The sequence below is a fragment of the Coturnix japonica genome, chromosome 13 (assembly GCF_054131305.1).
Source record: "Coturnix japonica strain WE chromosome 13, WE-NBRP24, whole genome shotgun sequence".
NCBI classification, from domain to species: Eukaryota; Metazoa; Chordata; class Aves; order Galliformes; family Phasianidae; genus Coturnix; species Coturnix japonica.
Genome location: NC_140675.1, coordinates 20,800,447 through 20,815,780, shown reverse-complemented (window position 1 = coordinate 20,815,780; position 15,334 = coordinate 20,800,447). Strand labels below are relative to the sequence as shown.

General features: G+C 60.5%; 2 protein-coding genes across 5 annotated transcripts; one reads left to right on the top strand and one right to left on the bottom strand.

The window, feature by feature from the left end:
- The first annotated feature begins 102 nt into the window (after positions 1 to 102).
- On the top strand, positions 103 to 7,551 carry CRYM (crystallin mu). 4 transcript variants are annotated; one of them, XR_014933972.1, is made up of 8 exons: positions 103 to 318; positions 446 to 596; positions 803 to 1,501; positions 1,598 to 2,757; positions 2,920 to 3,103; positions 4,974 to 5,095; positions 5,286 to 5,370; positions 5,740 to 7,551. XR_014933972.1 is itself a non-coding variant. In XM_015850314.3 (8 exons), exons 1-8 carry the CDS (start codon positions 146 to 148, stop codon positions 5,802 to 5,804), a joined length of 945 nt encoding a protein of 314 aa, XP_015705800.1. In that variant the 5' UTR covers positions 103 to 145; the 3' UTR covers positions 5,805 to 7,551. The 4 variants fall into 4 exon arrangements, 2 of the variants coding, with proteins under 2 accessions (XP_015705800.1, XP_032297506.2); XR_014933973.1 differs by having other exon boundaries at positions 4,952 to 5,095; XM_015850314.3 differs by having other exon boundaries at positions 803 to 865; positions 2,656 to 2,757.
- An 863-nt stretch (positions 7,552 to 8,414) lies between these two features.
- Positions 8,415 to 13,269, bottom strand: ANKS4B (ankyrin repeat and sterile alpha motif domain containing 4B). The gene is made up of 2 exons (XM_015877470.3): positions 12,786 to 13,269; positions 8,415 to 9,866 (listed from the first exon to the last, which is right to left on the bottom strand). The coding sequence occupies exons 1-2, from the start codon at positions 12,947 to 12,949 to the stop codon at positions 8,819 to 8,821; spliced, it is 1,212 nt and encodes a 403-aa protein (XP_015732956.2). The 5' UTR covers positions 12,950 to 13,269; the 3' UTR covers positions 8,415 to 8,818.
- Between the last annotated feature and the right edge of the window lie 2,065 nt (positions 13,270 to 15,334).

Here is a 15,334-nt window from a genome sequence, read left to right as displayed (position 1 = left end):
TCTAGCGCTGCAGAGCCGGGACTCGACTGCTCCGTGGGGGCGGGGCCGTGGGGGCGGGGCGGGCGGGCCGTATTTAGGGGCGGGGCGGGGAGCGGGGACCGCGCTGCCGTCGGTGCGAGTTTGTCGGTGTTTGTCGGTGTCCGCCATGAGCTCCGCGCCCCCCGTGTTCATCAGCGCTGCCGACGTGGAGCGGCTGCTGCCCCGCGCCAGCCTGTTACTGCCGGGACTCGAGGCCGCGCTCAGCAACTTCTCGGCGGGGCCGGCGGGCGGCGTGGAACAGCCGCTGAGAGCGGTACTGAGAGTACGGCCGTACCGGGGGTGAGAGAGAGGGAACGGCGGGAACGGCGGGGGCTCGGCCCGTCCGTTCTGTGCCATCCATCCCGTTCTGTGCTGTTCGTTCTGTCCCGTCCGTCCGTTTCCCGTCGCTCCGTGTCCGTTCCCGCAGGTTCCTGGGGGTCATGCCGGCCTACAGCGCCGCTGACGACGCGCTGAGCACGAAGCTGGTGACGTTCTACGAGCCCCGCGGGGACTCGGCCGCGCCGTCGCACCAGGCCACGGTTCTGCTGTTCGACCCGCGCTGCGGGGCGCTGCGGGCGGTGCGTGCGTGGCTCCATCAAACCGTAACGGGGCGGTCAATGAGCGACGGGCCGCGGGGCGGGCGCTGCTGGAACCGGGACGGAGCGTTAAGGAGCGGCCGTTCGGGTGGAAGCGGCGGTTCTGAGGCGCTGAGGCCGCAGGGTCCCGGTGCTCCCCGTTACCCCCGTTACCGGCTCTTTGCTCAACGTGCCGGTTGTTTTGGCAGGTCCTGGACGGTGCCGTCATCACGGCGAAGCGCACGGCGGCGGTTTCTGCCATCGCCACCAAGGTCAGTGCTGCGCTGCACGGACACACCGCGGGGCCGCGTGTGGCTGCTGTGGGGGCGTCTGTCTGTGGGGGGCGTCTGTCTGTGGGGGCGTCTGTCTGTGGGGCGGCGGCGCCGTCTGACGGTGCTGATGCAGCTGCTCTGTGCGCTGCCGGACGTGTTTGCCTTCAAATCAGCCCTTTTAAAGCGCTCCCGTCAGTGCCGCTGTGTGCGGGCAGAGCGGCTCGTCCCCAGCTCAGCCAGGTGACAGGGACGGGACGTGGGGCCGGGCAGCGCCCCCGGTTCCCGTGCAGCGCTGGGGCCGCGCTCTGCAGCAGCGCCCCGTGCCGGGCTGTGCGTGCGGCCCCGGGATGGAGCCGGCAGGAAGCGGAGGAACAAACCCATCCCAGCAGCTTCTGCTCCCGGCTGGAACCTGCAGCGCTCACGGACACGCTGCTCAGCTGCCGCCCGTCCCGCCGTGCCCAGCTCTGACCTGCTGCGCTGGAGGAGCTTTGGCTGCTGGGGGGTTCGTGTCGATACCCCCCACTGCTGATGTGCTGCTCCCGGCAGCGTCTGAGTTTATCTCGTAGCCGTCAGCGTGTCCCCTCGCTGACACTCAGCCTTCAAAGACACAACGCTGTTGTGCCGGGCACCTTTGAGGTTCGTGCTTCAGAGCCTTTGTAAGGAATGTTACAAAGAGTTGTTGCTACTGAAAAACACAATGAGATTTTTTTCTCTTCAATTTTCTTCCAGCAGAACAAGCAGTGAGAGCCTGCACAGCTCAAAGGCTTTTCATGCAGGAGCGAGCGGCTGTAGTGAGAGCACAAACAAGAGACAAAGACGCGTGGGGCCGCGCTGCTCTGCTGCCAAGTGCTGCTAAATCACAGGCAGGAACTGAACCAGAAACGCAGCACAGACACGGAGCTCAGCCCGGAGATGTTTCCCTCGGGCATTCCTGCTCTTACTGTGCAGCGTTTCCTACATCAGCAGCTCCGCCATCCCTGCTGTGTCTGGGCGTCCTATGGGGCTTACAGGGCGCAAACACACAGCAATACAGGATCTGGGAACTAAATGGATCCCCTGCTGTGCACGTGGGAACAAATGTGGATGTAGGCAAAGAAGGAGAAAAGATCCCCCACAATGGTCCTGACGGTGGCTGTGCTGCTGTTGGTGCCTGGCAAGTGTGGTTACATCCACGGATGCTGTCGATCGCGTGTGACAGCAGTGAGCTGCCTGTTACTGAGACTGAATGCTCTGGGAGTGTTGTTAGCTGGGGGGGGGGGGTGGTGCCCTGCTGGGACAGGGCTCAGCTGCTCCCCAGCCTGCGGTGCTGCCAGCAAGGAGCAGCCTGCGTCTCAGCAGCGCCTGCTCTTCCATAGTGCCATTATTCCTTTTGCTTTCTCAGCCCATCAGAAAAGGGCTGGGAGGATGCTGAAAGCGCGTCGGTGTTGGTGTGTTGTGGGGGAAGGAAAGGAGCCGGGGACTTTGCCATGGAGAGCCAGGCTGGGGTGGGGGATCGCCCCTCCTGGTGCCGGCCGGGGTCACGTCCTGCAGCACCCGGCGCTGCTCGCAGTGAGACCTGTGGCCTCGCAGCTGCACGAGGGACCGTGTTGGGGGCTGTGTCGGGGCCGTGTCACGGTCACACCGGGGGGAGCTGCTGGCACCGGCTGTCGCTGTGTGAACGCAGAGCGGCTCCGCACGGAGCCGTCGCTCTATTCCCGGATGGGCTCCGGGAGCTGCTTGTTGTTGTGCTGCTGGCGTCGGTTTGTGGCTGATCCGTTTTGTGACCCGTGTGCTCGTTCTGTGCCGTGCAGCTGCTGATGCCGCGCCCCGCAGCCGTGCTCTGCATCCTGGGAGCCGGCGTCCAGGCCCGCAGCCACTACGAGGCCTTCACGGAGCTGTTCGACTTCACGGAGGTGAGTGAGGGGCCCATCAGTGCAGCTGGACGGGGCCGCCCCAACGGCCGCCCGGGGCCGCCCACCCGTCACGGCGCTGAGGGGAAAGGACCGGCCCTGAACCACGCACCGGGCGGGTGTCCCCGCTGCAGCCCCGGGCCGAGCCGTGCCGTGCTCCCGCAGGTCCGGCTGTGGAACCGCACGGAGCAGCGCGCGCTGCAGCTCGCCAGTTCCGTGGGCGGCGCCGTGCGCGTGTGCGGGACCGTGCGGGACGCGGTGTGCGGGGCTGACGTCATCGTGACGGTCACCATGGCAACCGCGCCGATTCTCTTTGGAGAGTGGGTGAAACCGGGCGCCCACATCAACGGTACGTGGAGATCGGCGCCATGTACGGCTACGGGCTGCGGGACCGGCCACGGGCAGCCTCGGTTCCGTGGGTTCCATGTGTCCTGTGGGTTCCGTGGGTTCCATGTGTCCTGTGGGTTCCATGTGTCCTGTGGGTTCCGTGGGTTCCATGTGTCCTATGTGTCCTGTGGGTTCCGTGGGCTCTCTATGCAGCCGCTCGCTGCTTGCCCTGCCCTCCTGCAGCTCTGGTGCTGCTGTGATGGAGCCGGGCGCTGCGGGCGCTGTGCAGAGCAGCTGATCCCCCTGTGCCTCAGCTCCGTGGGGCTCTGGGCAAAGGTGGCGCTTGTCAGGAGCACAATGTAGAGAATGTTGGCTCCGCTTAGAGATGAACCTGCAGGGAAACTGCTCTGACTGAAGCTGCTCCGGTTCTGCTTATGGAGAACATGAGGCCGTTGGTGGCTGGGGACGCTGCGCAGTGTGAGCACTGTGCTGCCTCCTGCCTGCATCCATCTCTGTGTGCCCCGTGCTGTGCCCGTGCTGTGCCCATGCTGTGCCCGTGCTGTGCCCGTGCTGTGCCCGTGCTGTGCCCCGTGCTGTGCCCCGTGCTGTGCCCCGTGCTGTGCCCGTGCTGTGCCCCGTGCTGTGCCCCATGCTGTGCCCATGCTGTGCCCATGCTGTGCCCCGTGCTGTGCCCATGCTGTGCCCATGCTGTGCCCATGCTGTGCCCCGTGCTGTGCCCGTGCTGTGCCCCGTGCTGTGCCCCATGCTGTGCCCCGTGCTGTGCCCATGCTGTGCCCCGTGCTGTGCCCCGTGCTGTGCCCATGCTGTGCCCATGCTGTGCCCCGTGCTGTGCCCATGCTGTGCCCCGTGCTGTGCCCGTGCTGTGCCCATGCTGTGCCCCGTGCTGTGCCCATGCTGTGCCCCGTGCTGTGCCCATGCTGTGCCCCGTGCTGTGCCCATGCTGTGCCCCGTGCTGTGCCCCATGCTGTGCCCATGCTGTGCCCATGCTGTGCCCATGCTGTGCCCCGTGCTGTGCCCATGCTGTGCCCATGCTGTGCCCCGTGCTGTGCCCATGCTGTGCCCCGTGCTGTGCCCATGCTGTGCCCCGTGCTGTGCCCCATGCTGTGCCCATGCTGTGCCCCGTGCTGTGCCCGTGCTGTGCCCATGCTGTGCCCATGCTGTGCCCATGCTGTGCCCCGTGCTGTGCCCATGCTGTGCCCCGTGCTGTGCCCATGCTGTGCCCCGTGCTGTGCCCCATGCTGTGCCCATGCTGTGCCCATGCTGTGCCCCGTGCTGTGCCCATGCTGTGCCCATGCTGTGCCCCGTGCTGTGCCCATGCTGTGCCCCGTGCTGTGCCCATGCTGTGCCCCGTGCTGTGCCCCATGCTGTGCCCCGTGCTGTGCCCCATGCTGTGCCCCATGCTGTGCCCCATGCTGTGCCCCATGCTGTGCCCCGTGCTGTGCCCCATGCTGTGCCCCATGCTGTGCCCCATGCTGTGCCCCGTGCTGTGCCCCGTGCTGTGCCCCATGCTGTGCCCCATGCTGTGCCCCGTGCTGTGCCCATGCTGTGCCCTGTGCTGTGCCCTGTGCTGTGCCCCATGCTGTGCCCCGTGCTGTGCCCCGTGCTGTGCCCCATGCTGTGCCCGTGCTGTGCCCGTGCTGTGCCCCGTGCTGTGCCCCGTGCTGTGCCCCGTGCTGTGCCCATGCTGTGCCCGTGCTGTGCCCATGCTGTGCCCCGCGCTGTGCCCATGCTGTGCCCGTGCTGTGCCCCATGCTGTGCCCCGTGCTGTGCCCCGTGCTGTGCCCGTGCTGTGCCCATGCTGTGCCTGTACCGAAGCACATCTGCAGTTTGCACGCAGTGTTTGTCCCAGGTTCTCACGCTGTGTTGTTCAGCGGTCGGGGCGAGCAGGCCGGACTGGAGGGAGCTGGACGACGCGCTGATGAAGAGCTCGGTGCTGGTGGTGGATTCCAGGGAGGCGGCGCTGGCGGAGTCGGGGGACGTGATCCTGTCCGGGGTGAGTCGGGTGCTGCAGCACAGAGCGGGATGGAGCTGAGCAGCACATGGGGAGGGCGGTGCTGGGGCTTATCCCCATAGGAAAGAGTCAGCAATGGGATAGCAACAAGGGAAGAGTTGCGTTGAGTCCCTTCTGCAGCACGTTTTAGTGCACACGCGATGTTACATTGGTGTCAACACGTGTTTTGCAGGCAGAGATTTTTGCGGAGCTGGGGGAGCTGCTGAAGGGAACAAAACCGGCACAGCCCGAGAAAACCACCGTCTTCAAGTCTCTGGGTAAGGGCAGCCCCTGCTGGCACGGCTGGTAGGGCCCGGCCCTCCATAGGGCTGCACACAACGCTGCTGAGAGCTGTGATCTGTCAGGGCTGCGGGGTGGAAGGTGATAAGGAAGCAAAGTAGCGGTGGGCAAAGTACGCTGCCCATCTCAGCATCGTCCGGTGTGAGCACAGTGCATGGAGGCAGCTGAGTGCTGCTGCCTGGTGATGGGAGCAGAGTGAGCTGCAGCCGTGCTGATGGGTTCAGCCTTACATCAGCTCCCCGCAGGATGGGCAGGACGCAGTGGGGCAGTAACTGCAGCGCTGTGGGGGGGCTGCCGGGGGGCGCTGTCTGCCTGCTCCCTCTGAGCCCAACCCCGTCCTGGTTCAGGGATGGCAGTTGAAGACACCGTAGCTGCCAAGTTCGTGTATGATGCGTGGTCAGCTGGAAACTGACGGGAGCTCCGTGATGGCAGCGGGGCCGTGACACAGCAGCAGATCACCCGCACTTGGTTCCTTGCATTTTGGTTAACAAGATGAATTCCGCCCAAACGCAGCTTTCAAGAATGACAACTAACACTTCGTGGGACCTCCTGTGTTTTCTGTACCTGTAGGAGCCTGCAGCACTGCTGGCACTGTCTCGCACGCAGTGCTGTGGGTGGATGTCGGCGCTTGCACTAACGGGGTCCTTACACGCTTTGCTCTGCCCTCCCCAGTTATTTATGGTGCAGACCAGGGGTAGATCTCATGGTGTAACCGATCTGTTCCTACTGCAGTAACAGATGGTTTGGAGGCTGGAGCTCCACGCCTGGAGCTGGATGGTCTCCGTGCAGGGTGGGCTGTGAGCGGCTCCTTGGCTGGGATCAGCCCCCCCCATTTCCTGCCCGCAGCCCCCCCTGGTTTTCATTAGGAGCACGTTCCCAGCAGGAGCCATGTACGGAGCCGTGCCTCCATACAGGTGGGCTTTGCCATGGGAGACCTGGCTCAGACAGACTGTACTGGATCCCTCCTTTGCTGCTTTTCCTGCCTGCAGTTTTGCCTTTTTCTTGCTGGAGGGACTCACCCAAAATGTCAGTGCTGAAAATGTGCTTTGATTTAATGTTTCCTTGTGTTAGCTGGGAGGTTTCCTCACTCACCCGTGGTGTCTGCAAGCTGTTCTCAAAGCGTCTTTGGGGCTGGAACACCATCTGACTTTGGCCAGTAGAGCTTGTAGTGCACAGGGAGATGGATTCTGTGTGGCCGTGCTGTGTGTCCACTGGTAATAGCTCTTATCCCAGTGTCTGTGCTCCTCCCTTGGCAGCGGAGCCAGGAGTGCTGTGCAGGAGGAAGGATTCCCATTCTGTGCTGTTATGTGGTGGCTGCACAGCGGGTCGGGCAGCAGCTGAGAACAGCCCTGGCTGTGTCTGCAGCCCGTGTCACAGTGCAGCCGTGCATGGGAGCTTTGTTTCTGCTGGTCTGCACCTTCCCATGGGATGGTCTGCCTGCCTGTGCCCTGCGAGATGTGGGGGGGGGTGAGGGGGGAAGGAGGCCGTGGAGCAGCGTATGTGGGCACCTCGTTGGCAAGTAGGTACGTGTGGAAGGGGTTGATGAGGACGGTGTCAGTGCTGCCGGTGGCATCCGGAGCCATGAGCCCAGTGCAGGGCAGTGGGGAGCAGCAGTGTGGTTTTGCATGGTGGCTTTGGGTGGTGGGGAGCAGGGAAGGGGGATCTGTTTGTGTGGGTAAAGGTGGGACTCGGCCGCTTTTGCTGCTTTTTTCTTTGTACTGATTGTGAAGTGCTGAGAAACGTCTGGGCTGTTACTGCAGTGCTGGGGAGCAGGGGGGGCTGTGGGCACAGCAGTGCTATCTGTGAGAGCCCCATGTCTGTATGGGGCAGCGCTGTGGGGTGGCAGTGCAGTGTGCTGCCTGTGGTGCTGCTCGGTTCATTGCTGCCTGCACTCTGCTGGTGTGATCCTGGACAAGCAGCCCGTGCTCACAGCGTCTGTTTGCAGTGGGAGCCGCTGTGAGCCCAGCTTCAGAACATGGGGCTTCCCACTGCCCCGAGGGCAGCCGGGCTGCTCAGCACAGTGGGGCCACTTGGATGCCTCCCCAGGTCTTTGTAGTGCAAAGAACAGGCCTAACTGCTCTGCTTCCTTCTTGTACCAATTAAGAGTCTCGAGATTTGTTGCAACAATCATCTGTTAAAATAAAATAGCTCCTGTTTGACTTGTTTTGTTGTCTGTTCCTCTGTTCTGGGCAGCTGGGTGGGCTCTGCTCTTAGCTTTGCTCTTGGATCAGGATGAAAGCACTTCTGGTGCTGCAGCATTTGCTGTTCTGGTAAATGTGGCTGCTGAGTGTGAGCGGAGCTTGGAGCTGCTCACTGGGCGGCTCAGCTCCCACCATTTACCTTCACACATACGAGGTTCTTGCTTCGTTAAGTGTTGGTGACTCAGCCAAAGCCAACCCAGCACCAATCCAGGGCGGCGCTGCCCGGCCCATCCCTGTGCTCACAGCTGGTGCAGCGCAGGCTCAGATGGCACAGCCTGGCACAGGGAGATACAGCGTGCCAGGAAATGGCAAAGGTGCAGCACAAAGTCCAGCCAAGGAAAGCAATGGTGAGCAAATCAGAGAGGACAAACATGCAGAAAGGACGGAGCGTGACAAATGGATGATTAACCAGGAGCCGTTCCCACAAACAGCCCGTGCCCCTCCTGCCATGGGACCTGCTGGCCCTGCTCATCTGCTCCCAGCTGGGTGTTGGCACTGCAGTGCACCCGGGCTGGGGTGGCACTGAGCAGCAGCACCGGCTGCATGTACGTGCTGGGTGTATGTGCCGGCTGTGCCCTGCAGGGATACACGGAGCATCAGCTGTGCAGAGACCCCCGGCCTCCCAGCCCCGGGGAATCTCCTCCTGGGGCCGTTCGGGCACCGTGTGCTGGTGCACAGCCAGAGCCAGGCAGGTGCTGCTCACCCTGTGCCTCACAATGGGGATCCCAGGGCTCCTCAGCAGCAGAGAAACACGAGTGGCAGCATGGAGCTGTGAGATACTCCTGTCTATTGGGATTCAGGCACGAGTGGAGGCAACGAGCTGCAGCTGGAGCCAAGAGCAGATTTTATTCTAGCACCGAGAAGAGCAGTTTGCAGCGATGTGACACGGGGAGGGGGGTAAAGCTGGGAGCCCTGATCTCTGGGAGCGCTCGGTGGGTTCTGCAAGAGAAGGGGGCGGTTTGTTAAGCTCAGCTCTGTCACACCAGGGACCCCAGCCATGGAAGCAGCAGAACAAGCCCTGGTGGTGCCTTTGGCAATTTCTGTCACGTTCTTTTTGTGGCAGAATGTGCCCAAATCTGCACCGCACCCCGCGCTGCGCAGCCACCACCCGCAGCGGCTGCACGGCTCCGTGCAGGCACGGTTTGCTCCCGGCCTTAGTGCTGGTCTGAGCAGAGCCGCGTGCTGCACTGAATTGATCTCGGTGCAGGCAGCAGTGGGTGCTGTTCTACAGGCACGTATCCACAGTCTTTCCGGGGTCCTGGAACGCCTGTTTCCTTTTACTCACAGCACTCAGGACTTTCTTTCTTGGCCCCAGCTCCACCTGAATGCTCTGTAGGTCTTCATCAGAGCACAGCATCAGGGCCTCCAGATCCATCTTTTCCCTCATGAAGATGGGCAGAAACTCGTCCAGCATCTGTGAGGCCAGGAACACCTCCAGGGGGGTGCTGTCCGCTTCCTCATCGTCCCACAGCAGCTCCTCTTCCTGCCAGGGGACATCGGCGCTGCTTCCAGCATCGCCCTCTGAGCTGCCATCGGCACCTTCCTGCTGGAAGAGCTCACTGGACATTTTAAAGCTGATTCCTTCTTTCTGGGAAGACACGGTCCCAGGATCCACATCCGCAGCCAAATTCCTTCCAAACACGATCTTCCCGAGACCTGGCCGTGTGAAAATGGAGAGCTGCCCATCGTCGTCCGCTAAGTCGTCCTCCTCCCTCTCGTCAAACAGGTGCATCACGCTCCCCCGCTCCCCTCCGTCTGCCTGCCCGTTGCTCTGCGGCTCCTGGCTTCTCGTGCTGCCGGCCGCCCTTTTTGCCTTCAGTTTGAAGGTGTCCTTCAGGTTTTTGGAGAAAGGAGCCGCTGTGTTTGACGTGAAGATCGTCGGCAGCTTCACCCTGGAGTGAGTCCCTCTGGAGGAGGCCACGGAGCCGACCTTCTCCTTCATGTAGCTCCTGTTCATCTCCTGCTGGTGCTTCTCCTGCCGCTTCTCGCACTCCTTGACCTGTTTCTCCATGTTCCTCTGGGCCTGCGCCTTCAGTTTGGAGACCTTCCTGGGGTTGGCCACGTTCTGCTCCGTGGCGGCTCTGTCCAGCAGCCGGACGCACTCGTGGCGATCTCTGCTGGCAGCAACATCCAGCGCCGTGCGGAGCTCGTTGTCCAGGGCGAAGATGTTGGCTCCGAAGCTGACCAGGAAGGAGACGCAGTGGATGTGGCCGTTGCAGGCGGCGTGATGGAGCGGGGTGTTCCCCCAGATGTCACATTTGTCTGGATCGCCTCTGAGGAGGAAAGCAGCGCAGAGTGAGGACACGTGGGGGACAGCAGCACAGCGGAGCACAACAGGCACCAGCCATCACCTCCACTCTACACAGCATGGTGGCAGCAGGTTGGCATTGCTCTGACCTGGAGTGCTGTGCTGCGCCCATAGCACACAGCATGAGCACACAGCATGAACACACAGCATGAGCACACAGCATGGACACACAGCATGAACACACAGCATGAACACGCAGCATGAACACACAACATGAGCACACAGCATGAGCACACAACATGAACACACAGCATGAGCACACAACATGAACACACAGCATGAACACACAACATGAGCACACAACATGAACACACAGCATGAGCACACAACATGAGCACACAGCATGAACACACAACATGAGCACACAACATGAACACACAGCATGAGCACACAACATGAGCACACAGCATGAACACACAACATGAACACACAGCATGAGCACACAGCATGAGCACACAGCATGAACACACAACATGAGCACACAACATGAGCACACAACATGAGCACACAACATGAGCACACAACATGAACACACAGCATGAACACACAACATGAGCACACAACATGAACACACAGCATGAGCACACAACATGAGCACACAGCATGAACACACAACATGAGCACACAACATGAGCACACAACATGAGCACACAACATGAACACACAACATGAACACACAACATGAGCACACAACATGAACACACAACATGAACACACAGCATGAACACACAACATGAGCACACAACATGAACACACAACATGAACACACAACATGAACACACAACATGAACACACAACATGAACACACAACATGAGCACACAACATGAACACACAGCATGAGCACACAACATGAGCACACAACATGAGCACACAACATGAACACACAACATGAGCACACAACATGAGCACACAACATGAACACACAACATGAGCACACAACATGAGCACACAACATGAGCACACAACATGAACACACAACATGAACACACAACATGAACACACAACATGAACACACAACATGAACACACAACATGAGCACACAACATGAACACACAGCATGAGCACACAACATGAGCACACAACATGAGCACACAACATGAACACACAACATGAGCACACAACATGAGCACACAACATGAACACACAACATGATCAGCCCTGATCACCGCTCACCACGAGCTGTGCTGTGCCCGCAGTGCCCGTGGAGCAGCAGGGCGTCCTTCACTCTGTGGGGCTGCTGGCACAGCCCTGCCCGCTCCCTGCCCCCCCCAGCTGCCCACTGCCAGGTGGCACCAAGCAGCAGCACGAGGCCGGGGGGCACACAGCACACCCAGCTCTCTGCCTGCACTCCCGGAGCAGGGGTATGGCTGCCCCATGGCCCTCCAGGCAGAGCACTGCCAAGGCCTTTTCTGACTCCTTTGCACGTCAGGGGACACCACAGCGAGTGGCAGTGAAGGGTCTTGTTGTGCCCGCACAGTGATGGCTGGGAGCAGCAGAGGGTAAATGCAAAGCGCAGTCGCAGCTTTGACTCCAGTGCTGCTGGGTTGGGCTCGGTCAGATCCCGGTTTTAGTCAGCTCTGTTGTTTCTACGTAAGGTTCTTTTGCTCGTGGGGTCTGGAAAGCAGAAGTTCATTGGGAAATTGGAAAACAAAAGGAACAAAATAAAAACCAGATTATTTTCAACGACTGCGGCCCTGGTGCGGCACAGACCGGCCGAGCGCAGCTGCTGCTGCCCGGGGGGACGAACGATGGAGACAAAGGGCTCGTGCTGCCCCACCGCCCCTGGGGCTGCGTGAGCTGCGGGGCCGGGCGGGGAGGGAGCGGGTCCGCGCAGCATCTGTCGGGAAACTGCCTTTACTTCAAGGAAAGGATGAATTCATTACACAAAAAGAAAAGACCTCAGAGGAACCCCTCCAGTTCTGTGACTCCGTGAAAGCAGGGGCGGCCAGCAGAGCAGACCGAGCAGCTCCCACAGCTCAGCCCCCCCCGCAGAACACGCACCGAGCAGCAGCGGGACGGAGCGCCGGGATGAGCGGAACCGGAGCCGCCCCGCGCCGGGGGAGCAGGAGCACGAGGGGGAACGCGAGCGGCACCGCGGGGCTTTGTGCCCCCTGCGGGGCTTTGTGCCCCCTGCGGATCCTCTGAGCGCGTGCGGACGTTTCAGTTGTTCTCGTGGCAGGGGGGAATGTTGAACTCACACCTGGAGGTGGCTGTAATTCGTTCCCTGGGCGGTCATTCCCCCCCGGGCGCCCTATGGACTCTCAGTTCCTCCTTCATCACACGCGTGTTTTGCTTTTTCCCTGGGGGCGCAACCACGGCAATAGAGTCCAAAGGCCCCTTTTATTGTGCAGCCGCGCCTGAGCCGTACAGCGGAGCTGCGGCAATCCCAGCTGGGTGTGAGGTTTTCAGACCTATTTCTAGGCAAGGAGAACTAAATGCATCCAAGCAGTTGCTCAGACGTTTCCCCCCCAATCTCCTTTAAGCCATTTAGATCAAAAATACAAACCCGGGGACCACATAACCTTCATGTCACCCCAGCACAAACATTTTCTTCACTCTGTTTCCCTCCTCCTAAACCTTGCGAGAGAATCACGGCATAAAACATCGGCTCTGGAGGGAGCACTACAGAAATGGGGACACGGGCCCATTCGGTGGCGCTTCAGGGTGGTTCCCTCCCACGGTAACCAAAGGATTCGCCTCGGGGAAGCAGGGGCTGCTCGGCCGTTTGCAGAGCTCAGCGCCCCGCGGAGCCCACAGAGCGCCCACGAGTGCGGCCGCAGCTCCAGCGGCTCCCGGGGCGTCACTGCGGCGGCGGCGATGAGAAATGAGCGTTACCAGGAGCCGGAGCCGCAGCCCCCGAGGGATGGAGGCTGCTCCACTCACCCCCTGCGGCATATGATCTCCAGGGCCTCCAGGCGCCCGTGGTACGCGGCCAGCAGAGTGGGCGTCATCCCGTCCTCGTCGGAGGCGTTGAGGTCCTTCCGAGTGGCTTCTTTCAGCAGCTCCAAGTTGCCGTCGGCCGCTGCCCGGTGGTACCTGCTCGACATCTTCGGCTGTCGGCACTGCCCGCCCACGGCCGGAGCTGCGGCATCGCCCCGGGGAGGGCGGCCCAGGGGAGCGAAGTCCTTCCCGGCGCTCGGCGGGCGGTGCTCGTGCCGTCCTGCTGCCCGTCCCGAGCGGCGGCCGCGCCTCTGCCCGCGGAGCTGCTGCTTCCCGGCGCGGTGCGATGCGGAAACGCGGCGGGTCCTTCGCCCTTTTGGTGGCCGATCTGCGGCACAGACGGAGCAACGCGGCCGGTTTCCTCCAGCGCTGAGCGCTCTGATGGTGCCGCGTGGGACGGGCTGCCCGGCCGTGTCCAAACGGGCGCAGTTCCCCGTTTAGACGCTGTTCCCACGGATGGCAGCGGGACGGTGGGTCACCCCTGTGAGGGAAAACTTGTGGAACCGGAGCACAGCGCTGGGTGCTTGGAAAAACTTCTCCCAAAGAGCTGTGATGCATTGGAACGGCCTGACAGGGGGGAGTCACCATCCCTGGGGGGATCCAGGATCCACAGAGATGATGCAGCACTGGGGGATGTGGGCAGTATTTGTGGTAAGGGGATAACGGATCTGGATGGCCCCGCAGGCCATGGAAATGATCAGAGGATGGAGCAGCTCCACTATGAGAATGGGCTGAGAGCTGGGCTGTGCAGCCTGGAGAACAGAAGGCTCTGCGGGAACCTTACAGCCCTGCCAGGACCTGAAGGGCCTACAGGAAAACTGGGGAGAGACTTTATAAGGGCAGGTAGTGAGAAGACAAGGGGAAATGGCTTTAAACTGGAAGATGGCAGTTTAGACTAAACATTGGGGAGGAATTCTTTACTGAGTGTGGTGACACTGGAGCAGGTTGTTGTGAGGCTGTGGATGCTCCTCCCCAGCAACACTCAGTCCAGGCTGGATGGGGCTGTGAGCAACTGGGCTGTGGGAGGGGTCCCTGCCCATAGCAGGGGTTGGAATGGTCTGAAAGGTCCCTTCCAGCCCAAACCATTCTGTGATTCTATGATTCTGCCATTCCCAAATCTGTTTTCTTATGTTCAGAAGTTTTACTGAAGAAAAGCACTGAGCAGGTCGGCAGCTGAGAAGGAATCTGGGAATGCTGGCAGCCAACACGAGCTCACACGGTGCCATGGGCTCCCTGCTCTCCTGGGCGCACTCACAGCTGCTGCCACCTCGGTGTGATGCTCTGCTGGGCTGCGTCCTGTGCTGCCCCATCCCGGGATCACACCGACCCGCAGTGGGACGCTGGGCCGCCCCTGTGCCTCCCCACACATCCCGACTGCAGCCCCCAGCGCCAGGTGGGCACAGCAGCCGCCTCCGGGGCTGCTCCTGGGAATGGCCCCTGCTGCAGGAGCAGCTCGTTCCCACACCTTCACGACCACCCCGTTAATTAGTTCAACGCACAAAGTGTTGATCTCAGTGATGGTTCTCCTCCAACATCTCAAAAGGTTTCCTTCAGAAGGAAGCTTTCATACGGTGCTAAGTGGGATGCTGTTGTTCCAGGTTTTAATTGGGGGCAAAGCAAAACCCCCTTCAGCTGGAGAGCAGCTCTGGGACCTCGCTCGCTTTTTCATCCTGAATGTCCCCAAATGGGCATCACAAAAACAAAGAAGAAAGGAGGAAAGACCAAACAAAATCTCCATCTATTCCCAAACTCCTCTTTGTTAATTCCTGTTCCTTCTGAAAACCTCGACTTAAAATGTGATACAAGATTCACATGATTCAGCAGCAAGTGACGTTTCCTGGCCTGGATGCAGAGGTTTCTTTTGAGAGCGATGCTCAAAGCCCTGAGCAGTTCGAATGAACCTTTTTACTGGGGTCTGAAAAGGACTGAGAACCGTTCAATGCAATGGCGATGTGCTACCAGGCTGAGGAGAAATGCTGCGCTAACGGTGTGTGCTGCTGTGAGCTGGGGCTGACGGAGCCAGCAGCTCTCATTCTGTCTTTGGATGTTGCTGTCTCTGGTTATCACTGTTTCCTCCAGGACAATCCCAATGGTGGCACCACCTTTCACACATCAGCCGCAGCAGCGCGTTGGTGGCTCAGGCAGCTCAGGGCCCCACCTGCCTCCTCACCCTGCAGAGAAGCTGCCGTGTCTGCCCTGCACGATGGATCTCCAGGCCAACATCTGCTCACTGCAAACTGCAGAGCAACAAACGTGAGGGTAGAGGTGGGACACCCTCAGGTGCACCCAGATCTCCCAGTGAGTTTGTTTGAAATCAGCAGGAAATTGCAGAGCACAGAAATCTCATGTCTTAAAAAATAGTGCCAAGAAGTGCACACTGCCTGGCAAAGGAGGAAAGGGAACAAACTAGGAGCAAGAAACAATCCCTGCCATCAAATCCAGCAACCCATAACAAAGGCTTTGCACCACTCAACCACCCCCTGGGAGCTCTC